This window comes from Hyla sarda, chromosome 4 (genome assembly GCF_029499605.1).
Source record: "Hyla sarda isolate aHylSar1 chromosome 4, aHylSar1.hap1, whole genome shotgun sequence".
Taxonomy (NCBI): Eukaryota; Metazoa; Chordata; class Amphibia; order Anura; family Hylidae; genus Hyla; species Hyla sarda.
In genome coordinates, this window is record NC_079192.1 from 293,199,303 (window position 1) to 293,226,674 (window position 27,372).

A 27,372-nucleotide genomic window follows, 5' to 3' on the forward strand; every position below is an offset into this window, starting at 1 on the left:
CAGGCATTTTGATTAGCAAACAAAGCATGTCATCATCATCATGTGTGGTTACCATGACAAACCATCAAGTATTATTTCAAGCATTAAAAATGCAAATGTTGCCATTGTATTAATAATATTACATCAAATACCATGCTGCAAATTTAGTTTTAAATTACTATATTTGTCCAGTTTAGCCACTTATTTTGCATTTTTCTCTATAAACCTAGATTTTTGGCAAATTACTATGTTTTAGGATCTAATGGGGCATCAATACTTTGGAACAAGTTCTGTCCTAATTGTGGAGCATAAAAATAAAAGCATTTTGACATATATATAAGAAAGGTAGACGCGGCACTCCAACTTGTAGGTGAAATAATCACAAAATGTATTCACACATCTGTGCAGGCAACGTTTCGGCTCGACAATAGAGCCTTTCTCAAGCAAGGTTAACAGTGTATCGCAGTGGTATATATCAGCCCCCTAATTACACATGTAAATGAGGAGGGGTGTGTCATACAAAACGTAAACAATGGTGTACAAAATACTCAGTAGACCGCAATCGGTCAGAGGTACAGTGTATGGGAGAGCATTCTCAAGTTCTCCTATATGGTGACAGCATTCTCATAGTGACAATACACTCAGATATGTGCAAAACAGTGTAAAAACATAAAAGTCCATAGTGGGTCCGGTTCCGAGGGCGAGGCTCACCTGATGACGGAGATCCCGTGGTCCAATGATCTTCCACCTTCTTGTGTTACGTTCTGTTTGTAAACATCAAAACTGTGCAGATGCCGGATCGCTGTATCCGGTGTTTGCTGGAAGTCGTCAGCGGTCACGGGTTAATGCGTAGGTCGCTTAGGTATGTACGTGTCCCGGGAAAGGTGTGCATGCGCCATAGCTTCCTGGGTATGCACACGTGACCGCTGACGACTTCCGGCAAACACCGGATACAGCTATTCCACATCTGCGCAGTTTTGATGTTTACAGACAGAACGTAACACAAGAAGGTGGAAGATCATTGGACCACGGGATCTCCGCCATCAGGTGAGCCTCGCCCTCGGAACCGGACCCACTATGGACTTTTATGTTTTTACACTGTTTTGCACATATCTGAGTATATTGTCACTATGAGAATGCTGTCACCATATAGGAGAACTTGACCGATTGCGGTCTACTGAGTATTTTGTACACCATTGTTTACGTTTTGTATGACACACCCCTCCTCATTTACATGTGTAATTAGGGGGCTGATATATACCACTGTGATACACTGTTAACCTTGCTTGAGAAAGGCTCTATTGTCGAGCCGAAACGTTGCCTGCACAGATGTGTGAATACATTTTGTGATTATTTCACCTACAAGTTGGAGTGCCGCTTCTACCTTTTTTCTGTAAATCCTTGGGAAGTGGTCAGTTCCCGAAGTTGGCACCCACACGGATTTCAAATCCTGATATATGGTGCTTCTCCATTTGCAATGTTCTATATATCAGCTTTATAATGGTATGGTTTAGCATAGGTACTTTTCAAACACTTTGAAATTCTAATCCGAGACATACCTGTGCATCCTGTTTTATACTATTGAGATTCACAATTCAAACATGGTTAAGCTATAAGCTCAATAAAGCAATCAAAACCTTCAAAGCAGTTTGATAACTCTATGATGCCTGGTTAAAGGACTTCAATGTGCTAAAGTATACAAAGAAACAATAGGGAATGCTTAGACATTTCCGTTCAGCTTCCTGTAAATTTAGGACTAAATCTATAGCTTAGAATGCCTATGCTACTAAGCTATAGATCAGGATTGGTGTGGGCAGTAATGCAGTTTTACGGTAAGGATGGGTTCCCACTTACGAAGCTCCTGACAGAAAATTTCCTTCCAGAGCTTCCAAATGTGGCCAACACTGACTGAATGGGTCAGCACTAGAACCGTGTCTGCAGAGTGGATTCCACCTTATGGCGGCAGAATATCCGCTGCTAAAATTTCCATAGCGTGCACTGTGCAGTGTAAATCCATTGCCAGCAATGAGACTGCTGCACCAAAATTTTCGGACTTATAAAATGGAATTCCACTCGGAAATAGTTGTGAACCCGGCCAAACTTTGGGCCAGTGCAAGATAATACAAAACATTTTACTCAAATGTTTCCATAGATCAATTATATATGTAAACTATAAACTTATGTTCATAAATAGGAATGCAAAAAAATTCATACTCCCAAGTACAAAAAAAAAAAAAAAGAAGGTTTCGCTAAGTCTCAATATAAAACAACTGAAAACATTGTTGTATTTATTACATATCTTACTTATTTGGTCTAGCTCCACTGCAAAATATGGAATATTCCATTCATCAAGGAGGTCTTTTACCTAGGAAAGAAAACAATCCATCAGGCTTCTGAGTATAGTGTGATATATAGAGTGAGGCCTTCTAAGAAGACTATTCAAAACCACATTAAAAAGGAGTCTGCTATAGTGCCCTTTCAAAGGGCCAATATTCCTAGAATTGAAGATGTGTCACAAAAAAATCTGATCTGGATCAACAGTAATCTTAAAGGGGTATTCCAGGAAAAAACTTTTTTTTATATATCAACCGGCTCCAAACAGATTTGTAAATTACTTCTATTAAAAAATCTTAATCCTTTCAGTACTTATGAGCTTCTGAAGTTAAGGTTGTTTTTTTCTGTCTAATTTCTCTCTGATGACACGTGTCTTGGGAAACGCCCAGTTTAGAAGCAAATCCCCATAGCAAACCTCTTCTAAACTGGGTGGTTCCCGAGACACGTGTCATCAGAGAGCACTTAGACAGAAAAGAAAAACCTTAACTTCAGAAGCTATAAGTACTGAAAGGAGATTTTTTAATAGAAGTAATTTACAAATCTGTTTAACTTTCTGGAGCCAGTTGATATATAAGAAAAAAGTTTTTACTATGTATATACTGTACTTTATAATAGCAAAAACAATAGCATCAGATGAAGCACCGTTATTGGCACTCAATGGCTATTACTACTATGGCTCCAGTCTGATCCTAGTCCGGCGCCCCGCTAAATTTTAATCTTATGCACGTAAAATATCTGTGATGCATTAGAAAGAGCAAGGCTGCCAGATACTCAGGTATCAGTTATACTGTGCTGTCGCTTGGGCTCCATTCAGGACACAAGTCCAGCTTTTTGAAGGTGTCAGTGCCGACCGCTGTGTCTGCTGTAGTTGTTACTTCTATTTAAAAATCTTAATCCTTTCAGTATTTATCAGCTGCTGTATGCTTTAGAAAAAGTTGTGTAGTTCTTTCCAGTCTAACCTCAGTGCTCCCTGCTGACACTCTTTTTATTATAAAAATACAAAACTTATCCAATACAACAAAAAACAAGCTTAACCAGCTATAATATAAATCAAAAACAAAACCCTGCCTAACCGGCCAGCCCAGCTTTACAAAGCAAAAAGAAAACAAACAAACAAAAACACACTGACACACATACCAAAAATGAACATAAAAACAGCACAACTTGGCTTAAACATAAACATAAAATTAGCACTACCTGGCTGTAACTCAAACCATCCATACTCGGGGGGGGGGGGGGTAAAAAATAAAAAATAAATAAATAAATAAATAATAATTATAAAAATAAAGAAATAAAAAAATAAAAATAAACAGCACAACTTGGCTTAAACATAAACATAAAATTAGCACTACCCGGCTGTGACTCAAAACTCGGGAAACAAAACAAAAGGGGAAAATAAATAAATAAAAAATATAAAAATTAAAAATATAAATAAATAAACAAAAACACATAACACAACAACTGGTCCGACTGCCATAACTATAATATGAGACAACATAAAACGATGTAGATACAAAACCAAATAGATACAAAATCACTAATAGAAATTAATAAATTATAGTATATAAACATAAATTTATGCACCCTATTTACAGAAACCTACAAAAAAAAAAAAAAAAAAAATACAGGAAATCCCTACACTAGAACTGTGCCCTCACCCACACCACCCCTCCTGCACATGGGTCAGAGTCCATACCGTTCCTCTACAGTTTACAAAGTTCTGTCCTTAACTGACCCATGTCAGGTCCCCCAAAAACACGAAAACACACCACCACCCACAAATACACCCTCCCCACCTAGCACTCCACCCAACCAACTTATACACAAACTTATACATACTAACTAACAGACACTGAACCACAACCCACTTTAGGCCCAAGTTTGGTCGCCTGTAAGCCCTTCATGCCATATCAGCTTAAAACAAAACAAAAAAGCTAGCGTGCACATGCATTAGCCCTCCACCAGGAAGAAGGATGGCAGACTTGATACACCAAAATAATTTTTAACTCTTTTCCTAACTCCCCCTACAATTCTCCCTAATTCTATCCCTCCATTAAAGCTAACCCTACTCTCACCCTATCTCTATCCCTATCACACTTCCCCTATCCAAAATAAAGGTACTCTACCCAAAAGATCTAGTACCTAGGGCACATCAAAAGAAAACCCTCTCCACAGGAGAGAAGCCCTACTGGTACCAAGACTGCCATACTCCAAAGACCTGATCTTCCCGAGGTCACCGGTGATATTCCTACAGACCTCCACCTCGGAGAGGATTTTCTGCTGGGTCGACACTAAACACCGTGCATTCCACGTGTAGTACCTAACCACTAAACTAACTAAGAATAAAGTGCCCCGGTCTCGGCCACCCAGTGTCCTGAATGCCCCATAAGCCCACTCCGGATAGGTAAGGCTGGCAAGTTGACTCCAGCCGATGGAAGCGCCCACCCGGTTGTAAACCCCTATATTAAAGGGACAATGAAGCAGGAAATGGTCCATGCTTTCCAGCGTGTCCCCACACTCTTCTCGGGGACATCCCCGGTCATCAGAGTTCCTGCACTTCAGGTTGTCCCTTACATATAGCTTCCCCTGAAAGCAGCGCCAGGCCAAGTCCCAAAACTTCTGGGGGATCCTTTTCATGTTTAAAAGGTACAACCCCACCCTCAGATCCCGACCTGGGCAGTCCCTGAGTGCCAGAGGCTTCTGGAAGTGGGTCAACAGAACCCGTTTGTCAAGGAACTGCCTTGACTGGGTCCTGATCTCCCACACTCCCAGACCCCACCGACGTATCGCCTTCAGAGTCGGGGTAGCGTAAGCCGGAAGATATCCATGGGGCGTACGGAGGTCCTTCACTTGCCCTCCTGTCTCCCATTCCTGGAAGAAAGGCCGAAACCATTCCCTGCAGGAGAGTACCCACGGAGGAGCCCTCTCTGACCAGAGGTTTGAGATGTTAGCTTTTAAAAAGGTGTTTGTTAAGAACACCACAGGGTTTACCATAGATAAACCCCCTAGTCTCCTCGTGCGGTACGTAACCTCCCTCTTGACTAGGTTCATCCTGTTCCCCCATAACAGTTGAAAAAACAGGCTGTAGATCCTAGTGTAGTAAGCCTCTGGCAGGATACATACGCTGCCCAGATAGATAAACAAAGGGAGCAGGTACGATTTGATCAGGTGTACCCTTTCCCTGAGGGTCAAAGACCAACCCTTCCACTGGTCCACCTTCTGAGTGGCATCCTGGAGCTTACCATCCCAGTTTTTGGTGGGATAATCATCCTGGCCAAATGTGATGCCTAAGACTTTTGCTGATTCTTGGGGCCCTGGAAGGGTGTCCGGGAGATCAAACGTGGGATCCCCCCCTCCCAGCCAGAGACTCTCACACTTATCCCGGTTGATCTTAGACCCGGATGCCTCCGAGTAGCGTTCCACCTCCGACATCACCACATCAACCCCCTCTCTCGAGGAGACGAAAATAGTGACATCGTCGGCGTACGCCACTACCCCCTGGATGGCCCCCGGCTCCGCCAAACTCATCCCGACTCCCACCAACGGTCTGCAACTCACCCTCCTAAGGAAGGGATCGATCGCGAACACATATAACAGCGGGCTCAAAGGACAACCCTGACGGACTCCAGACCCCACTCCAAAAGAGTGGCCAGACCACCCGTTCACCAGTGGGAAACTCTCTGCCCCTGCATACAAGATCTTAAGCCAATTAACAAAAGTACTCGGTAAGCCATATCTCAGGAGGACGGACCAGAGGTACTCGTGGTTCACCCGATCAAATGCTTTGGCCTGATCCAAGGACAGCAAGTACCCCTTCCAGAAACCCGCACTACTCCGCTCCACTGCCTCCCTGACACTAAGGACAGCACTTAAGGTGCTTCGGCCTGGAACAGTGCAGTGCTGGGCCTCCGAAAGGAGCCGGGGTGCAAACTTCACCAGCCGATTAAACAGTATCTTGGCCAGAAGCTTCCTGTCCGTATTGAGAAGAGCTATGGGTCTCCAATTCTCAATACGGCTGGGATCTTTACCCTTTGAGAGAAGAATCAGGGCTGACCTCCTCATTGACTTTGGCAGAGTGCCCGAGGAGAGACACTCATTGAATACCTCAGTCAAGAGGGGAGCTAAAGACTCCTTAAAGGTCCTGTACCACTCAGATGTTAAGCCATCCGGACCTGGCGACTTCTTGGGGGCAAGCCCCTCGATCGCCAGTCTCACTTCCTCTTCCCCGATCTCTTCTGCCAAAACGCCAAGAGAGGGGTCTACCCCTGGCTCAGGAATGGTTTCAGCCAGGAAACCCGACATCACATCCCGATCCAGATCCTTCCTTCCCAAGAGGTGAGAGTAGAAGGATCTGACGATCTCCAAGATCCCTGATCTGGACCGATTCAGAGATCCTGTACTATCAATCAGTCCTGAAATGACTTTACTACTCACTGACATCTTACAGTTTCTGTAAGGGTCGGGCGAGCGGTACTTCCCGAAATCCCTCTCAAAAACCAAAGATGCGTGCCTATCGTACTGACACCTCATCAGCAAGGACTTCACTCTGGAGATATCCTCTTGGCTACCTCCAGTCGAGACAAGAAGCTCGAGTTTCCTCCTCAGACCCTGATACAGGCGATACCTGTTCAGGGACCTGAGGCTCGAGAGCTGGCGGAAGAACCCCGCAACCCGCTTCTTGAATATCTCCCACCACTCTGACTTACTACTACATAGGCCCAGTAAAGGTACCTGACTCTGAAGAAAATCCTCAAAGGACTGTCTTATCTCCGCTTCCTCCAGGAGGGACGAATTCAGCTTCCAATAACCTTTTCCCATCCGGGGGGTTTCTGAAACATTCAGGGAAAACAAAATCATACAGTGATCGGAGAACTCCACCTCAACCACGGACACTGCAGAAGAGACGGCTTCCTCCTTTAAATAAAACCTATCTATCCTAGACCTGCGACTACCTTGATGATAGGTGAAACCCGCGTGGCCCGAGGGGCTCCGGATGTGGGCATCCTCTAGGCGAGCTTCTCTAGCTATGCTAATCAGCGCCACACTATCGCAAGTCAGCGGACTATTGGAGCCTCTCCTATCTTGGGACCTCGTGACATTATTGAAGTCCCCTCCAAAGATCACCTGCCGACTCGTAAAAAGAAAGGGCTTAATCCTCATAAAGAGATCTTTACGGCCCCGCTTAGTTTGCGGGGCATAGATGTTAATGAGCCGGAGCTCTTGTCCCTTCATGAAGACATCTAAGATCAGGCACCTCCCCATTTCTAATTCAATAACCCGTCGGCATTCAACAGGAGCGGTAAAAAGGACCGCCACCCCACTATACGGCTCAGCCGCAAGAGACCAGTGGGAGGGACCGCGCCTCCACTCTCTTCTGGCTTTTACCAGAGAGGCTAGATCTGACAACCTGGTCTCCTGTAAAAAGAAAATGTCGGCTTCAACGCGGCCGAGAAAATCAAAGGCTGCGAATCTAGCCGTATCCGACTTTATGCTGGCACAATTAATAGATGCCAGCGTCAATGGGGTGAGTGCCGCCATACAGGGTGATTAAATTAGACGGCCACACCCTTTACTTTTGTTTTCCCTTCTTTTTTGCCCCCTCATCCCCTGAAGAAGACGAGAGGGCAGGACCACTCTTGGATCTTTTTTTCGATTCAGATAGATCCATATTATCCCCGTCTCCGTCCGGCCCCGGTCTAGCCCTGCCCTCTGAGGAAGGTGCCTCAATAGGACAGGGCCCAGTTCCTCCCAGAGGCTCTTTCTCCCTAGGCACCTCGCCCTCACCCTCCCCAGCCAAGGAGGGGGAGGAGATGGTATCGAGGACGAGGTACCGGTTTGACAGGTCAACCAGAGGGGGGGCAGTCAGGCTTCCGTTTTGAACCTGGCCCGTAGTACAAGGAACAGAGGGCTCTGACCTCTTCTTTCTCCCTTTCCTTTTGCCCTTGTCTTTCTTTTTAGGCCTCTCCCCACTCTCCTCATCCACACTTTCATAGTGGGAGGAATCGGAAGGGTCGGCCATATTGCCTTCCTCTCTGTGAAGCCTCCTGATCTCCCCATCCAGCACATCCTCCTCCAGGGCTTCAGCGGTTACAGGGCCAGCTTCAGGAGCAGAGGCCGGAGCTACCCCCGTCACCTGGGCACTCTCCAGCTCCCTACTCCTTCTACGATTTTCCTCCCGCCTTAGTTTGGCGGGGCCCTTTTTCCTCCTCACGAGCCCTGTTGCACCCCCATCCCTGCCCATACCCTCCCCGGCCGAGGCAACTTCACAGCTCTCCTCAGCCGGAGCGGCCGCTGCACGGGCGAAGGCGCTAGGACAACGGCTAAATGGGTGCCCAAGGACACCACACAGGTGGCACCGGATCTGCCTACAGGATGCGGCCAGATGTCCCACCCCACCACACAAAGCGCAGACCTGTACAGTACAGGCTGCGCTAAAGTGGGTGGGGCTGCCACACCTGTGACAGACCTTAGGCTGCCCCTGGTAGAAGACCTGGATCCTATCACGTCCAAGGAAGGCGGCAGACGGAATGTGGGCAACCGTACTCCCTGAACGCTTGAGTTTGACGGAAAACGTCCAGGCCCCGGACCAGATCCCGTGCTCATCCAAGTTTTTCTTGGGCATGTCCGTCACATCCCCATACCGTCCGAGCCAGGTCATGATGTCATAACAAGAAAGTGACTCGTTACGGGTCAAAACGGTCACCTTCTTGACAGCATTCTGACGGGAAATCGCCTTTACGGCGAAATCCCGCCAGCCGGGCTCGTTTTTTGCCACTTCGTAATTCGACCAGAAGAGTTCGAGACCCTCTGGCCGAACGAAACTGACGTCAAACTCAGACGATCCGTAGGGGTGAATCAGGGCAAAGATGTCACTCGCCCTGAATTCCATCTGAAGGAGGAGCTCAACCACTTTAGCGCGAGGTGGGCACGCATCCTCGCCCCTCCAAATCAGACGGACCACATTCCTACGGTTATTGTCCTGCCCGGTTGTCGGGAGGGACCAGACCACCTCCCCATTCCGCTCTCGGAAAGCCCCCAAACCGTGCCTCTCTATCCAGAAAGACAGGTCGACCTCACCCCTTCCCTCTACCTGGATCGACCTGTCACCCCTGCGTAGAGCCTCCAGGAGGCGCTGTTGCAAATGGCCCCCAGGGCCGGACGGAGACGGGGACCCCCCTGAACCCCCGGCAGCGACATTAGCATAGCTCCTAGGAGCAGTCACTGCCGGGGGGGCAGCCGGCCCAAACCCAGAGCCAGAACCACTTACAACACCATTCACACCACAACTCTCAACCTCTTTATTTCCAGCCATACTACTACCACTCCCATCAACATTCAATCCACTGACACTCCCACATACACTCCTCTCACCCACAACACTACTACACCCATCAATATCACATCCTACATTCTTGTCCTGACTAACAAATTCTGGGCTGGCTGGGACTTGTAGTATGGCTGGCTTTAGTAAAGTCCTTTGTGCTGGCTTAGCCGCTGCTGGGGTCGACGCCGATGGTTTCTCCTTCATGGCTGATATCATATCTTGATTCTGGGGCTGCCCCACCGGGCGCACCCCAGCTCCTCCCACAGCGCCAGCACCTGCTTCACCCAACTTCACAGGCTCTGTGGATAATCCCGGCGCCCGGACACTCCCCCCCCTCACAGGGGAGTGCCCCGCAGTGCCGGTAATGCCCACAGTACTCGGGGAACCGCCCCCCGAGCACACAGGGGCATAACTCGCGCTTCCCACCATAAGCCCATCCTGCCCCTCCCTACCGGCAGGATGGGTGGGCTTCACATCTATTGCGTCTGCAGCTTTTACTGACGCCATGCTGTACCCCCCATGCTGGCTCCGTTCCACCACAGAAACGGAGTCTGGCAGTCTGGGGGGCCCAGCAGCCTGAACCAGCTTTGCAGCTGGCCCAGACTGCTGGAAAGGAACAAACACGTACTTCACTGATTCTTGTGTCTTTTGCTTTTTCCTCTTAACTGCCACATCATCACAGAGATCATCACCAAAGGTGAAATGCTGGAGGTGGGCTGGGGACTCCTGCATGACTATCGCCCTTAGCAATCCCCCAGCCTCACTCTCCACATCATCCTCCTCGCTCTCACTTGAAGGAAGAGCCACCTGGGCCGGTTCAATATAGCTGTCCTGGGTGGCCTGGGTGTCACAGGGAGCAGCCACAGGCACAGCGTCTTCCTCCACATTCTCATCCTTTTCCTCATCACCACCATCCTCACTTTCTTCACCGCCACTACTCTCCCCATCATCCACCTCCACCTTACCTGGGGATTTCGTGGCGGCAAACCGGTCTTCATTAATCAGCTTTTCCTGGAAAAGACCGCTTCCCTCCAGGATCTCGTCTCTCCTCTCCTCCAGCTTCACAATCTTGCTTTTCAGCGCTGTGATCCTCTTTCTTAGCTCTGGCCTGTTCTTTTTGGACCCCGTGCTCACCAGATTCTGAGCCACACGTAGATCCTCCCTGGCCATCCTCAGCTCCTTACCGCACTGGTCATATTCCGCAAAGCGTGCGGCCATGCGGGAGCAGTATGTATCGCTCGACTCCTTGGGCCCTCTCTCTGCCCACATCTCCACTTTTTTCCTCCTCGCCTTGCTTCCTCCAGATCTCTGGTTGGCACCCGTCGCCGTGGAAGCAGAGCCTGCATTGCTGCAGACTCTGCCAGATTTTCTTCCTCCGGCCGGAACAATGGCTGTTGCAGTTTTCTCTCCACCCCCCGCCAGCCTGGAAGAACGGGAAGTGGAGGCTCGAGATTTCCGGGGCTCCATGCAGGGGAGGCTCTCCCCAGGAGTCTGCCACCCTCCTGGGAAAAGCAGTTAGAACACCTGCCTCTGTAGTTCTCTTGGAAGTCCTGGAGAGCTCAAACAGGGACACACCCGCACACTTCTCACACTGAACAGCTGTGTTTCACAGGATGTGCTCTCTGCTGACATCTCTGTCCATGTCTGGAACTGTCCGTAGCAGGAGAGGTTTGCTTTGGGGATTTGACAGTTCCGGACACAGACAGAGGTGTCAACAGAGAGCACTGTGGTCAGGCAGAAAAGAAATTCAAAAAGAAAAGAATTTCCACTGTAGCATACAGCGGCTGATAAGTACTGTAAGGAATAAGATTTTTTAAACAGAAGTAAGTTACAAATCTGTCTGTCTTGCACTAGTTGATTTAAAAACATTTGTTTTTCGCAAGATAAATCAAAAAGTCCCAGTGTTGCCCTAGTCTAATGCTCTAAGTATGAGAGGGCTGAAGCATTATACATGCTGCAGAGTTTCTCAGCAGAACATTATATACATTTCTTAAAACTTTTGAATTTCTTTTTTTATTCAACTAAAGCTACAGTACATTTCGGTCAATATGATAATTCATTTGGGGAACATCAGAGCAGATAGCATGCCTGTTTATTTCTCCTAAAAGTTGGCGAACAGTGTAAATTATTCCATATTGTTTCTGCTGCCATCTGTTGTCTGACTTTTTTTGAGGGATTCTGAAGCTGTTTTAGCAGAAGACAATTCTGCTCAATTTTAATTCAATTTTTATTAGTGGTAAGAAGCAGCTCTTGAGCTCTTAATGCTGAATTAATGTTTCATTTCACAGCACATTACTGCTTACATGGGGGTGATTCATTTGGAGAATACTATTGATTTTAATAAAATGTGTAAGCAAGAACTAACTTGTTCATTAAATGTGCCAGAAATTGCTGAGGGCATGGTGTTTATGTAAAGAGACAATCCTGCATTTTTTCAGCATTTTTTAACATGTACAAACTGATGTCACTGTGTATTTCTCTTGAGGTGTGGAAAAACACAAGTTATTTAGATTGCAGAAAACAAGATAGATGTAGTCTTTATCTAGGGCATTGTAGACTAAGATACGTAAGGGCACTGTTCAATCCTACTCATTGCCATCAGTGAGCATCTACCTTCTCATGAATCACCCATAAGACTGGTCATGCAGCCAACACCCCAATAATATAGATAATGGCATCGTCTGCTAAAGATAGCACCCACACAAACCAGCCTTAAATTCAAAAAGATATCCAGTGATGCCAGCAGACCAACAATCACTCAATGACAGGTAATAGTCACTATATATAAAAATATACATCTGATCCATTTTTATGCATGTTTTCAAACCTATTCATTCATGAATGATATAAGAGTGAACTGTCTATTATACCAGACCCTAATCTCATGCACATGGCCTAGTTTACATGGCAGATACTCTCCTCGCTAAATAAATATTTTTTGGATAAAGGCGAAGAAGACTGCTCAGCTTAAATCAGCACTGTCATTTCATCAAACTTTGCATAGATCAATAGTATAAGTGAATATAAGAAGTGTAATATATGTCATTAGACAAAAGCGCTTCTTTCTCTGGAATCAAGCCTAATATAAGTGATATAATGGGCAGAAATGGTGCGGATTCTCATGTACACACACAGGGCAGCTTATCTAGAAAAGTCACCTGAAATAACGGGTACACTTTAAAGGGGATTTTTTTTATTATATATATATATATATATTTTTTTTTTTAAATCATCTTTATTTGAAGCACAGTCTTAGGTTCATATGACTCAATAATATATCTAGTATCACACTATCCTTGAGGTTTGGGCTATTTTTCTTATAGTTCCAGAGCAATATTTCCACACCTTGGGTATAGGAGTTTGCCCACTACACCTCGGATAGTGATTGTGAGCTGCACCAACCTTTTTAATTTCACACTTTAAAGGGGTACTCCGCTGCTCAGCATTTGGAACAAACTGTTCTGAACGCTGGAACCGGCACCGGAAGCTCGTGATGTCATAGCCCCGCCCCCTCATGATGTCATGTCCCACCCCTTCAATGCAAGTCTATGGGAGGGGGGGCGTGATGTCATGAGGGGGTGGGGCTATGATGTCACGGGCTCCCGGCGCCAGCTCCAGCGTTTGGAACAGTTTGTTTCAAATGCTGAGCAACGGAGTACCCCTTTAAAGGGGTACTCTGCTGCCCTGCTTCCGGAGCTCGCAACCCCTTTCCATAGACTTTCGTTGAGGGGGCGGGCGTGACGTCAAGAGGGGGCGGGCGTGACGTCACGAGGGGCGGCCCTGAACACAGAAGCCCGCACACAGCGTCCGGAACAATAAACTCCCGGACACTTGGGAGCGGAGCTCCAGAAGGGCAGCGGAGAACCCCATTAAGTCTATGGCAATCTTATACGAGAAATCTGCTCTATAACCTCATCACAGAGATAAATTCTACAGGAAAAGTACGTTAGGGTCTATTTTTATATATTAATTATAAGGGAATCATCATGAAAACAAAAAAAGACCACCAGATGTGATATAGTTGGTGTCAATTCATACATAAACCAATCCCTATCAATGAAAGAAGTAAAAAAGTGTTGCCAGTTTAGAGGATTACATATGAAGCAATGCATCTGTAGGATTCCCCCACTTAAAGGGGTTGTCCAGTTTAAAAAAACCATTCCCAATCACTATATTAGGGAATTCTGTATTGATAGAATGTTTTGAACAGACATGTTGTAATACCTCACTTCTCCTTTGGGGGTTCTGCAGGAAAATTGGTCACATATTGCCAGGTTTCCCCACAGATTACAGTTGATTGCTGGGGGACGTCCACAGGTGGATGGGTGAGATTTATCAAAATCTGTCCAGAGGAAAAGTTGCTGAGTTGCCCATGGCAACCAATAAGATTGCTTCTTTCCTTTTTTAACAAGGCCTCTGCAAAATGAAAGAAGCGATCTGATTGGCTGCTATGGGCCACTCAGCAACTTTTCCTCTGACAGGTTTTGATAATTCTCCCCCATTGTGATCAGCTAAATGCAAAGCGACTTTAGAAGTATGGAGTGGAGACCCCCTTTAAAATCACTTAACTGAGCTCTTGTAACATGTCCATGTAGTGTTTAATTTAGTGTGCCATTTAGTGTTGAAATTCTATTGTCATTCAAAAACAATTACTGGTGTCATTGCTTTGTTTAATACACTTAGAAGGTGCTGAGTAGCCTGCCTGATCAAATAACATGGGCAATGGGCTTTTTTAATAGTACAATTTGCCACATGCAATGACGTGGCTGGCACCATATAGAAGCCTTATGTATTATGTATGTATGTATATATGTAGTGAGTTTTAAAGTAGCGTTTCATCAGCTGTGAGACTTTTCCTGTATTGCATTGAGCTGTGTCTTCATCTAACATACGTACATAATTGATAGGGTTAAAAAAGACAAGAGTCAAGTTCAACTTTTAACTCTACTTAGTTGACTCAAGGAAGTTAACAGCACTTATGAGACAGCTGCCAATTGTTCGAAATATAGTAATCCAAAGATATTAACTCCTTAAGGACCAATACAAATAAACCTGTACGCCCCTGAAAGACCAGGCCTGTTTTTTCAAATCGGGGATGTCTGACTTTATTAGAGAATAACTCTGGTAACGTTTTGCCAATCACGATAATTCTGACATTGTTTTTTTGTCACAAGTTGTCCTTCATGTCCATAGTAAAAGTAAGCCGCTATCATTTGTAGTTTTTTTTTACAATGCAAAAAATCATGAAATGTTTACAAAAAATTAAGATTTTTTGCTATTTTAACACTAATAGGTTGCATATATTTATACATACTGACCAAATAGTTTATGAAACTGATACTTTCAGATGTCTACTTTATTTTGACGTCATTTTTTTGTTTTTAATTCACATTTTAAATTAGTTAGAAGCCTAACAATTTAACTTGAAATTTTGAAAATTTAGAAAATTTGAAAAGTACATTTGAAAAGTACTTTTTTTATGTGCTATGCAAGGTTTGCAGAAATTAAAAGGTAGTAGAACATAGGAACCCCCCCCCCCCCAAATGACCCCATTTTAAAAACTAGACCCCTCAAGGTATTCGCTAGGGGGTACAGTGAGTATTTTAACACCATAGTTTTTTGGCAGGAATTATTACAAAGTCAGTGTTAAAAATTTGAAATTTCCAATTTTTCACAAATGCATCATTTGGGGGGCATATTTTTGGTACATCACTTCTGATATTGAAAGAAATGCACCCTATATTTTATTTAGCTGCTTGTCCCATGTTCGGAAATACCCCCGCTTAGGCCATATATGGTTCCTTGGCCGCGTGGTAGGACTCAGAAGGAGAGGAGCGCCATTTGGCTTTCAGGGCAGAACAGTACCCCCACCCCCACAAGTGACCCCATTTATATACCGCACCCCTACAAGTTATTGGCTGTACCAGGGACCACTCTGATTGGTCCTTGGTCGGCTGGCAGTATAACGCGTCTGTCTGTGACAGTTAAGGCTCCTGATGGATATATCCGCCATGTTGTGGGAATAAGCACCCGCTCATGGTGAATATATCCATCACTGCTGCGGCTGGGTAGCTCAGTGTGTCCGCTCATAACTGCTGGCGGGAAATCCGCCGCTATGAGTGGACACACAAAGCTACCCAGCCGCAGCAGGGAGCTCATTACCGTGACTGCTGCATAATGTGTAGGATTACATGGTGGACATCCGCAGCATATTACATGCTGCGGATGTCCGCCAATGCGATCCTACACATTATGCATTTTGTTTAATTAGATTAATTTACTAAATGTATTTTTAATATATATATATTTTTTTTTTTTATATATTTTTTTTTTACACTTTTATTACATTTTTATTTATTTTTACACTTTTATTTTATTTGTTTATTTATTTTTACACTTTTTAATGCTTTGGAATACTTAGTATTCCAAAGCATTGCAGTTATATGCTGCCTGACAGTTTTCACTAGCAGGCAGCATATTAGGACGTGCCTCTGGCACGTCCTTTCAGGCAATACCCAGGGCAGACCTTGTCTTTGTAGGACCCCCGGCTGCCCAGGTATGCAGCAGCACCCCGCTATGCTCCAGGATGCTGCAGGAGAGACAGAGGGAGCCCCCTCCCTCTGTCAGAACTCCTTACAGCGCGCGGTCACTTCTGACCGCGGCTGTAAGGGTTAAACTGTCGGGAGTGAAGTGCACTTCACTCCCGGCAGTGCGGCAGGTCCCGGCCAGCTGCGGCCACACACAGCACCCCGCGATCGCGATGCGGAGTGCTGAAGAGGAGACAGAGGGAGCTCCCTCCCTCTGTCATAACACTTACAGCCCGCGGTCACTTCCGACCGCGGCTGTAAGGGTTAAAACTGCCGAGACCGAAGTTTACTTCGGTCCTGGCAGTGCAGCAGGGTCCCGGCTGTGTGATACAGCCGGGACCCTGCCGCGATCTCGTGGGTGCACTGGGCAGCACCCACGAGAATAATGGACGAGTATAGACGTCCAGGTGCGGGAACGGCCGCCAACCTGGACGTCTATACTCGTCGGTGGTCGTTATCGGGTTAACCTCGTAACCTAGTAACTATAATTTGTAATACTTTATTTTTCAAAAAAATCATCCAGGCCTCTTTTGAACTTTTACAATGACTCAACCATTGTAACCTTGAGTGGCAGAGAGTGCCATAGTCTTATTGTTCTTACAGTAGAGAATTCCTTTCTGTCATAATGGTAAAACCTTCTTTCCTGTAGACATTCTCTAGAATGAGGGTTCCCAGTTACCTCTGGTGGTCCACAAGCCAAAAGTAAGTCGTCTGCCTTATGCAACTTGCATAACTCCTTATTGACATTAATGGCAATTTACGCAATTGAAGCATAGCTGCTTGGCAGATTTCGGCTTCCAGACACCACAATGAGCCCAAAGTGGGCAGGAGAGGCGTCGTTATAGAGATAGATGTGGGTCCCAGAAGTGGGATCTGTAGTGAGGTAGTTGTCTTAGAAATAAGGCAAAACACCGGTCAAGAGCACCTGCAAGCTCTACTATGTGAAATTCAAAAGGAAAACAGATAACAGAATAAATTAGATATACAGTAAAAACAGTGAATAGAAATTACTTTTGAACAGTTGTCACAAGAACTCTTGCTGAAGATCACAACATCACTGCTGTTGATGTATTGCTGAATTTCAGTCTTCAAGGAGGATTTTGCTTTGTTCTTTCCCCATTCACTTTCTTCCTTCTCATCTATTTTGTAGGATCTGATTTCTGAAAAAAAGTGTTGGTATTCAGTTGGTAAGGGTTTATGAATGTTCCATATCTATGAGGACTGGTTGGTACAATACAGGCTATAACAACAAATTTTTGGCCGGAAGAACCCTTTATCCAGGTTTTATACATTTTTCACTATGGTGTCTGTGATGCCAAGTTATCTCTTAAGTATGTTACTTACTGTATATGTATGGGGTGTATTGAATCCTTTTTTGTGATTTCATATTCCCCCTAGGTTCAGCATTCCTCTGAACTCTGGATTACTGACTGTTGTCTCAAGCCTTTCCCAGGAGTCTGTTCGGCTCGAGACAACAGCTGATCACAGGGGGCTTGACTTCTTATTTTCTGTGCCTTCCAGCTGTACATGCCGCCGCCCCCCTGTGATCAGCTGTTGTCTCGAGTCAAACAGGACCCTGGGGAAGGTTTGAGACAACAGTCTCCAGACACTGGAAAAATGCTGAAGGTGGACCATGAAATCACAAAAAAGAGGATGATCCACCCAACACATGTAAAGCAAGTAAAGTACTTACAACATAACTTGGCATCACAGGCACCATAGTGAAAAGTTAAAGGGGTATTGCCATTCCCCCTCCCATTAACTTGCATTGAGGGGGTGGGGCATGATGTCACGAGGGGCAGGGCCGTGATGTCACGATACCCCGTCCCCTGCATCGCCCGTCATCCTCACTCTGTGCAGCTGAGAAATGGGCGTGCTGTAGGAGAGATCGCGGGGGTCCCCAATGGCGGGACCCTTGCGATCAGAAATCTTATCCTCTATCCTTTAGATAGGGGATATGATGTCTAGGTGTACCCCTTTAAAAAAAACTGGATAACCACTTTAACTATACATCTGTTATTGATGTAATACAATAAAATACAAACCGTGATTCAGTGATTCTTTCTCTATAGGGTACTTAGCTTTTGGTGGTACTTTTTACCTTGTTTTCATCTGTGCCTAGCCTGAATTAACCCCTTAAGGACAACGGATGTAAATGTATGTCCTGGTGCACTGGTACTTAAAGGGGTACGCCACCCCTAGACATCTTATCCCCTATCCAAAGGATAGGGGATAAGATGTCAGATCGCCGGGGTCCCGCTGCTGGGGACCCAGAGGATCGCTGCTGCAGCACCCCGCTATCATTACTGCCAGAGCGAGATCGCTCTGCCCATAATGACGGGCAATACAGGGGCCGGAGCATTGTTACATCACGGCTCCGCCCCTCGTGATGTCACGGCCCGCCCCCGTCAATACAAGTCTATGGGAGGGGGCGTGGCGGTCGTCACACCCCCTGTCATAGACTTGCATTAAGTGGATGGGCCATGATGTCATGAGGGGCGGAGCCATGACGTCACGCTGCTCCAGCCCCTGTAACGCCCGTCATTACGCACAGAGCGAACTTGCTCTGTGCAGTAATGATGGCGGGGTGCCGCAGCTGCGATCCCCGGGGTCCCCAGCAGCGGGACCGCGGTGATCTAACATCTTATCCCCTATCCTTTAGATAGGGGATAAGATGCCAGGAACGGAGTACCCCTTTAATGCACCAGAACGTACATTTACGTCCTGTACATAAAGTGAGCACAGCATGTCCAAGCTACTATCAGCAGCCAGGGACCCGTCTGTAATGGCAGACATCAGCGATCATGCTGATACCTGCCATTAACCCTTCAGATGGCATGATCACTGCATCTGCGACATAAGCGGTACTGTGGCAACTGATTGGACCCCCTGCAGCTAATTTGACCAGTCAAGTGGGTTTGATCAGTCAAGATGGCCACTGGAGGTTACCTCACCTGTCTCCTGGCAGCTCCAGCGATCTGCTGCTCTGGTCTGCTTCTAGCAGACCAGAGCAATAGATCATTGATATTAGTGATCAGTGCTATGCCTATGCATAGCACTTAACAGTAATAGCAATCTAAGGATTCCTATGTATAGTTCCCTATGGGGATATAAAAATAAAAAATAAAGGGTTTTAATAAAATGTCAATAAGCCTCTCCCCCCAAAAAAAAAATCCCTACTTCCTAATTTTCCATAAAAAGTGTAAAAAAAAATTTAAGAAACATATTTGGTATTACCACGTGCGTAAATGTCCGAACTATTAAAATATATTAACCCCTTAAGGACTCAGCCCATTTTGGCCTTAAAGGGGTACTCAGGTGGAAAAAAAAATGTTTTAAATTAAGTGGTGCCAGAAAGTGAAACAGATTTGTAAATTACTTCTATTTAAAAATCTTAATCCTTCCAGTACTTATCAGCTGCTGTATACTACAGAGGAAGTTCTTTTCTTTTTAAATTTCTTTTCTGTCTGACCATAGTGCTCTCTGCTGACACCTCTGTCCATATCAGGAGCTGTCCAGAGCAGGATAGGTTTGCTATGGGGATTTTCTCATGGGAAATATGGAAAAATAAGGGTAATTTTATTTTTTATTTATAGAAGGGAGTTTTATATAATCTTAGGGACTTTTTTTATTTTACACTTTTTTAATTCTCATAGGGACATTTATATGCAATCATTTGATTGCATTCACTGTATAATGCTATCCGCTGTCCAGCATAAGCAGTTGAAGGTACTGAAGGTAGCTGACACTCACAGCTCTGAAGCGAGCGCAGCTCCTGTGTTCGCTTCAAAGCCACTTAAGGCATCAGGTTGTACAGGCACGCCCTGCATCCTTAAGTACCAGGGGAGGAGGGCATACCTGTACACCCTGCGTCCTTAAGGGGTTAATAATCCTGTGCAGTGAATAGTGTAAAAATACAAAGTCTGAAATAGCTTTTTGAAATAAAAAGTGATTAAAAAGTCCTATATATGCAAAAGTGATAGTGAAAACTACAGATCACAGCGCAAAAAAATTAGCCCTCGTACATTCTCGTATTTGGAAAAATGAAAAAGTTATATGGGTCAGTATAGAACCATTTTAAACATACTAATTTTGTGGCGGAGAGTTCTAATGTAACTGATCAATGCTATGCAATAGCATAGTATTGTACAGTATGATCCCAATGATTGTTTATAAAAGTACCCTAGAGGGATATAAAAAGTGTAAAAAAATAAATAAATAAAAGCCCCCACCAAACAAAAAAAATAATAAAATAACCCCCATTTTTCTAATGGAAATAAACAAATAAAATAAGCATATTGGTATCACCGCATGTAGAATTTTCCAAACTATTGATCAATAACATTATTAATCCTGTACGTTGATTGGCAACAGAATTGATGATTTTGCATGGTGCTGATGGGTGACAGAAGGAGACCTTTCCTTCTGTATTACCACCTATATGCCATGGTCTCTAATGACATGTAGTTGGTTTACCTAATCCCCTTTATTACAGTAGAAGCCTGCATTATACAGTATGACCCTCATTTACTAAGAGTGGAGCGTAGGTTTCTTTTGTGGGTTTTAATTCCCTACAATTTATTTTCCACGTTATTTACTAAGGTTTCCCTACATTTTCCACTTTCCCCACATTCTGCTTTTTTTTTTACACATGCTCTGATCTGTCTGGTTTTCCTCAGCTCAAATCCACCACATTTTCTGTGGAAACCTTAGTAAATATGTTGTTTTTTAGTAAAAATGTCAGGAACACGCCCCTTTTTAGAGACCCCACCTCCTTTTCCCGGCAACCACGCCCCTTTTCAGGTTTTCTTAGCAAAACTGAGAGTTAGTCAGGGTTAATTCAATTCTTGTGCAAATTCTGGCGCAAAATCTGGCGCAGACAGAATTTCTGGCGCAATGCAACAGAATCTGGCGCACAACCCGACAAAACATGTCGGGTTTGCAATAGTAAATGAGGGCCTATGTGTCTACTTTACAAAGGGCATATTAGTTACTTGATCCCCATGTACATTACTTGTACGTAGTAAGTCCAAAGAAACATAGAGAGAGAAGCATATTGAGTGTGTACAGTTCACCCAGAATTGTATGGACAAGCTTCTGTAAAGCAGAATACACTACTTTTTACCTCACATTTGGGAAATTCACTCCTGTAAGAAGGAAATTGTTCCTAACATACATACATTAAGGAAGGTTTCCAGGGAGGCACACTGGTTGGGGAACACTGATCTAAACTTTATGTTCAAGATCAGCGATAATATACACTCTACCTACCAACCTACTTGGCTACCTACCTAGTTAGATTGCAAACTACCTAGCTAGGTACCTTCCTAACTGGCTATGTGCTTGGCTATTTACCTACCTGGCTACCTTCCTAGCTTACCTAGCTAGCTAGCTAACAACCTACCTAGCTACCTACCTGGCTACCTAAATACCTACCAATTTGACTACTTACCTAGCTACCTAGCTACCAACATATTAACGTACATGCAGGGTATTGTTCTACCTACCTAAGGATGTATTTACCTATGGGGTTGACCTACCAAGGGAACATTATTACACAGTTTGGGCATATAGATGGAGAGGTTGTGTAGAGGTGAGGAGCACACTAGAAAATACGGAAGCAATGAGTATTGGCTGGAAGAAGTCATCATGGTGGTTTGAGCAGATGGAGAAGAAAAGGAAAGAGGATGCCTGCAATCAGAGAAGATATCCCCTGGGAGTCACTAGCAACTGTAATCACTAATATGTTTTGGAAGAAAACAGCTTCACTTCTAGCCCACCAACATACCTGCGTCTCGGACCCGCCAGCACTGCCCCGACTTCAAAGCAACAGCAATAGAACAAAGCAAATGTCCAGCGCTGGATATGTGGTGAAGTTTCTTGGCTCTTTATTGAAGGATCAAGATACAATATACATGGTACTTAATCTGACGCATTTCACGCAGTGATGCGCTTAGTCATAGAAATCTATGACTAAGTCCTAGAAATCTATGACTAAGCGCATCACTGCGTAAAAAGCGTCAGATTAAGTACCATGTATATTGTATCTTGCTGATCCTTCAATAAAGAGCCAAGAAACTTCATCACATATCCAGCGCTGGACATTTGCTTTGTAATCACTTATATGGTATACAGATTGTATCTACCTCTATATGGTCAGTGTATGTGAGGAATACTGGTCTGTGTACAGGGGTTTTATTAAGTAACAGCAGGGTGCATTAGTCTGTCACTGTGTGATGTATAGTGTGATCCTGGTGCACTGATAATATTTATATTATTTGAATACTGGTATTATTGGTATTGTTAGTCTGTGTACAGTTGTTAGTGGTACTATCCAGTCTTTGTGTGTTGGTATAATTTGTTCCATGTATACTGGTAGTACTGTATTAATAACATTGGTCTCAGTATACAGGATTTAGTAAGTTACAGTATGAAGTGATATGCATGGTGATAATATTCCTTCTTGCATAATGGGGTAATATTGTTCTCAGTATACAGGATTAAGTCACCAATAGTATGATGTAATATGTATGATACTAATATTCCTCCTTGCATACTGGTCTCAATGGTAATATTGGTCTCAGTATACAGGATTTCATCAGTAACCGTATGATGGTAATATGCATGGTGATGATATTTCCTCCTTGTATACTATTACTATTGGTAATACTTGTTTCAGTACACAGGATTTGGTCAGCAATAGTATAGTGGTAGTATGTATAGTGATAATATTCCTCCTTGTATACTGGTAACATTGGTCATGGAAAATGATCCTATCTATGTCAATGTTGTACATATGTGTGTATGTATATATATATATATATATATATATATATATATATATATATATATATATATTTGAGGAGGGATTTGGGTGGAATAGGGGCGGGGCAAAGATGTGGCCGGGGTGAAGTCGTGCAGGGGGCCCTTGCTTTATTTGTTCTGGGGCCCTGAGTGTTGTCAGTCTACTTAATTATATAACATAAAGGATATGGGGGAATTTTGGTTGGTGACATTTTAATGTATGAGGTTGATCAGGGTCAGCATTTCATTATTTGACCCAGGCAGCACAATGCCTTAGACCAGCTCTGGATGCTTCACTTTAATGCAGGAAAAGGCAACCTGCATAAGTTGGCAATGCAGAAGTTTTGAACTTCAACTCCCATGATGCTCTTAGAGCCAAAATGCTGCCAAAGCATTATGGGAGATGCAGTCTAAAGCATCTGAAGTGCCAAAGATTGCCTATGCCTGCTTTAATGTATAGTATAACAGTATACAGTATGATTCTACACTCTCTCTTGTGGTGAATGCAGATGGTTTCTCACTCAATCATTGAATCAATATTAAAACATGAAAACTGGATTTTAAGGGTCATTAGGCTCAACAATAAACAGCATCTCAGATAAGTATTCAGTAAGTAGGTGATGAGCCAAGGAAAACCACAGAGGATATTTATGGTGTTACATTCCCCAGGACAGGATGAGCAGGGAACATTTACATACTAATTATCTGCATGTCACATGTTACAGCAGTCTGAACATCAGCCTATATGACTTTACATTGAAATAAAATGAGTTAAGGTTCCAGGACAATTCAATTTTGTAGGCTTCCAGGCTTGTCCCACAACACTTACACAGGCAATCCATCACATCTTCATCAATAGAATTAGGACATTGTAAAGAGATGTAGAAAGATACAATGCTATGAGAAAAGTGGTTGGTTGTTTTGAATAACCCTTTCCACGTGCATTGTAGGCCATTTTACAGGGGTACTTAAAGGGTTGTCCAGTAAAAGAAACAACATATGTATACTGTACAAAAGTATAATAAAGCAACCTACTAATATAAGTGATGTCACAGCTACAACGGAGAGAGTGGAGCTGATATATAGAAATCTGTGCACAAAGGCTAATACCATTATATTAGTAAGTTGTTTTATTATACAACCAATAGTGGAGTGGAGTGGAGAACTGACAAAATCCATAGTTATAACTGTAGGGAGGGGTGACAATTTTTAGCTGGATATGGACCTTGGTGCTGATGGACCCAAAGGTCTATCTGCTATATTATTTAAATCATGCAACTCTCCACATAAAAAAGACATCCTATAATATTTCAGTTGGTGACACCAATTTCTGATGCTAAGTAATTCTAAGTCATGGCACTATGGGTCCTATAACACGGGGTGATTATAGGCCAAATAGGTGGATGTACCCTTGTGTAATAGGGCCAGCGAACAGCTGAGAAACATGTGTACACTTATTCGTGACTATGGAACCAATCTCTTGCTGATATAATCCACTATTGGTATTTTTGTTGATTATTTATATTTTAGTTGCAAACATAAATACAAGATTATATGTTCAAAACAAGCAGATTGGTTTCCTCTGACTGACCTTAGGAATACCACCACACAGTGCCAGACTGGTGTTTCTAAGAGCAGGTTGATGGGTGATGGCAATTTAAGAAAACAGATCAGCCATCATCTTAATAATGTGATAAAGTCATGATGATAAATAAGGGTTACCGTATATACTCGAGCATAAGCCGAGTTTTTCAGCACGATTTTTCGTGCTGAAAACGCCCCCCACGGCTTATACTTGAGTGAACTCTCCGCCCTCAGTGGTCTTCAACCTGCGGACCTCCAGATGTTTCAAAAGTACAACTCCCAGCAAGATTTGTAGTTTTGAAACATCTGGAGGTCCGCAGCTTCGTCATCATCCAGACCCCCCCCCCTTTAGTTTTGTACTCACCTCCGCTCGGCTGGAAAGAAGGGTGAGCTGGTCCGGGCCATCTATGCTGCAGGGACCGTCTGGTGGGGAGGGATAGTGGTTCCGGGCTGTCCATCTTCACCGGGGGGGGGCCTCTTCTCCGCGCTTCGGGCCCAGCCACGGAATAGTGACGTTGCCTTGACGACGCACAGGGACTTTCATGAGCAACGTCCCTGTGCGTCGTCGTCAAAACAACATCACTATTCCGGCCCGGAACGACTATCCCTCCGCACCGGATGGCTCCTGCAGCCCAGATGGCCGAGGGGAGGTGAGTACAAAACTAAAGGGGGTGGGGGGGGGGTCTGGATGATGATGAAGGCCGCAGTGGTCTTCAACCTGCGGTCCTCCAGATGTTTCAAAACTACAACTCCCAGCATGTCCGGGCATTCTGGGAGTTGTAGTTTTGGAACATCTGGAGGTCCGCAGGTTGAAGACCACTGTAATCAGACATTGACAAGCGGTGATGATGAAGGGGTGGGGTGGGATGATGACAGGTGGTGATGATGAAGGGGGGGTGTGGGATGATGACAAGGGGTGATGATGAAGGGGGGTGGGATGATGACAAGGGGATGATGACAGGTGGTGATGATGAACGGGGGGTGTAGGATGATGACAGGGGGATGATGAAAGGCGGTGATGATGAAGGGGGGATGATGACAGGGGGGATGATGACAGGGTGATGATGAAGGGGGGATGATGAAGGGGGGATGATGAAGGGGGGATGATGACAGGCGGTGATGATGAAGGGGGGATGATGACAGGGTGATGATGAAGGGGGGATGATGACAGGGTGATGATGAAGGGGGGATGATGACAGGGTGTTGATGATGAAGGGGGTCTGGATGATGACAGGGGGGATGATGTATTTCCCACCCTAGGCTGATAGTTGAGTCAATAACTTTTCCTGGGTTTTTGGGGTGAAATTAGGGGCCTCAGCTTATATTCGGGTCGGCTTATACTCGAGTATATATTCTATTTCACTATGCAACATCTGAGAATTAACACACGTGAGAAGTTTTATTCAGGACTTACACAACACAGCTATTGTCATAATATCAAGCTAATGTGTTTATAGGTGGAAAAAAAATCAGACTTCACTCCAGGTTGTGAAATAATTAGATTTTATGATCAAAGAAGGAAAACAAATGATGGATGGACAAGGACATAAGTTTTTGCACAATATGGATAACAGGCTTATAGAGAACTATATTTTAGGCCTGTGCTCATGGAGCAATTTTTTTTTTTAATTCATGTTGAAACAAATCAATGTTAATAAATGGCCCGATACATTCAAATATTGGCCCTCATTTACTATTGCAAACCCGACATGTGTTTGTCGGGTTGTCCGCCAGATTCTGTCGCATTGCGCCAGAAATTCTGTCTGCACCAGATTTTGCGCCAGAATTGAAAAACCCAGACTAACTCTCCATTTTGCTAAGAAAACCCGAAAAAGGGGCATGGCCACCGTGGGAAGGGGGCATGACCTCCGAAAAGGGGCGTGTTCCCGACATTTTCACAAAAACCCAACATATTTACTAAGGGTTCCACAGAAAATGTGATGGATTTGAGCTGAGGAAAACCCCACAGATCAGAGCATGGGTAAAAAAAAAAAAAGAAAAATATAGGGAAAGTGGAAAACGTAGGGAAACCTTAGTAAATACTGTGGAAAATAAATTGTAGGGAATTAAAACCCACAAAAAACCTACACAACACTCTTAGTAAATAAGGGCCATTGTATATTGTTCATATTATACAATTAACATAACATACACTCATACATACACATCTGTATGGACAAGAACAATGATACATTTTCCTTCCATCAGTCTCTGATCATAAATAAGTCTTAAAATATATTTATTTAACTTATAGAAACATCAGCTTGAACCTCTATAATAGTCAGTGTTTCCCAACCGGGGTGCCTCCAGCTGTTGCAAAACTACAACTCCCAGCATGCCCGGACAGCCAAGGGCTGTCCGGGCATGCTGGGAGTTGTAGTTTTGCAACAGCTGGAGGCACCCTGGTTGGGAAACACTGGTAATAGTGATTGTTCTGCCACAACTTCAAAGGCACTCGGCATACAGTCTGATCATAGGATCCATTTTATGAATTCAGTCATAGAAAATGTTTCTATTTCACACATTACTAACAACGTGTCATCTTACCTGCCTTGTAGGTACACAAGCTTTTCACCTGTTTCTCATTGGCAATGACAACCTTCCCTTTCTTCACAGAATTGCCCATATTGAAGCTGTGAAACCATCATCCGTGATAGTTCCAGAAGGATGACAGGATGATCTGCTCTCTCATGTGTTATCCGCACCTGTTTGTTGACCTTAGATACCACAGAAATGAAGTATATAGAACAAAGGCTTACT

The 27,372-nt window shown here is 44.4% G+C and overlaps 1 protein-coding gene across 3 annotated transcripts in view; it reads right to left on the minus strand.

Moving 5' to 3' along the window:
• The window catches only part of TXNRD1 (thioredoxin reductase 1), a 108,057-nt gene that overhangs the window by 50,686 nt on the left and 29,999 nt on the right, over window positions 1-27,372 (minus strand). For 2 of the 3 annotated variants that reach the window (XM_056574509.1, XM_056574510.1), the window contains exons 2-4: window positions 27,160-27,329; window positions 17,236-17,384; window positions 2,284-2,344 (exon numbers count right to left, since the gene is read on the minus strand). In XM_056574509.1, coding sequence (XP_056430484.1) covers window positions 2,284-2,344; window positions 17,236-17,384; window positions 27,160-27,238 — 289 coding nt within the window. In that variant the 5' untranslated portion in view covers window positions 27,239-27,329. The remainder of the gene's footprint in view (window positions 1-2,283; window positions 2,345-17,235; window positions 17,385-27,159; window positions 27,330-27,372) is intronic. The other variant, XM_056574511.1, reaches the window with a different exon arrangement.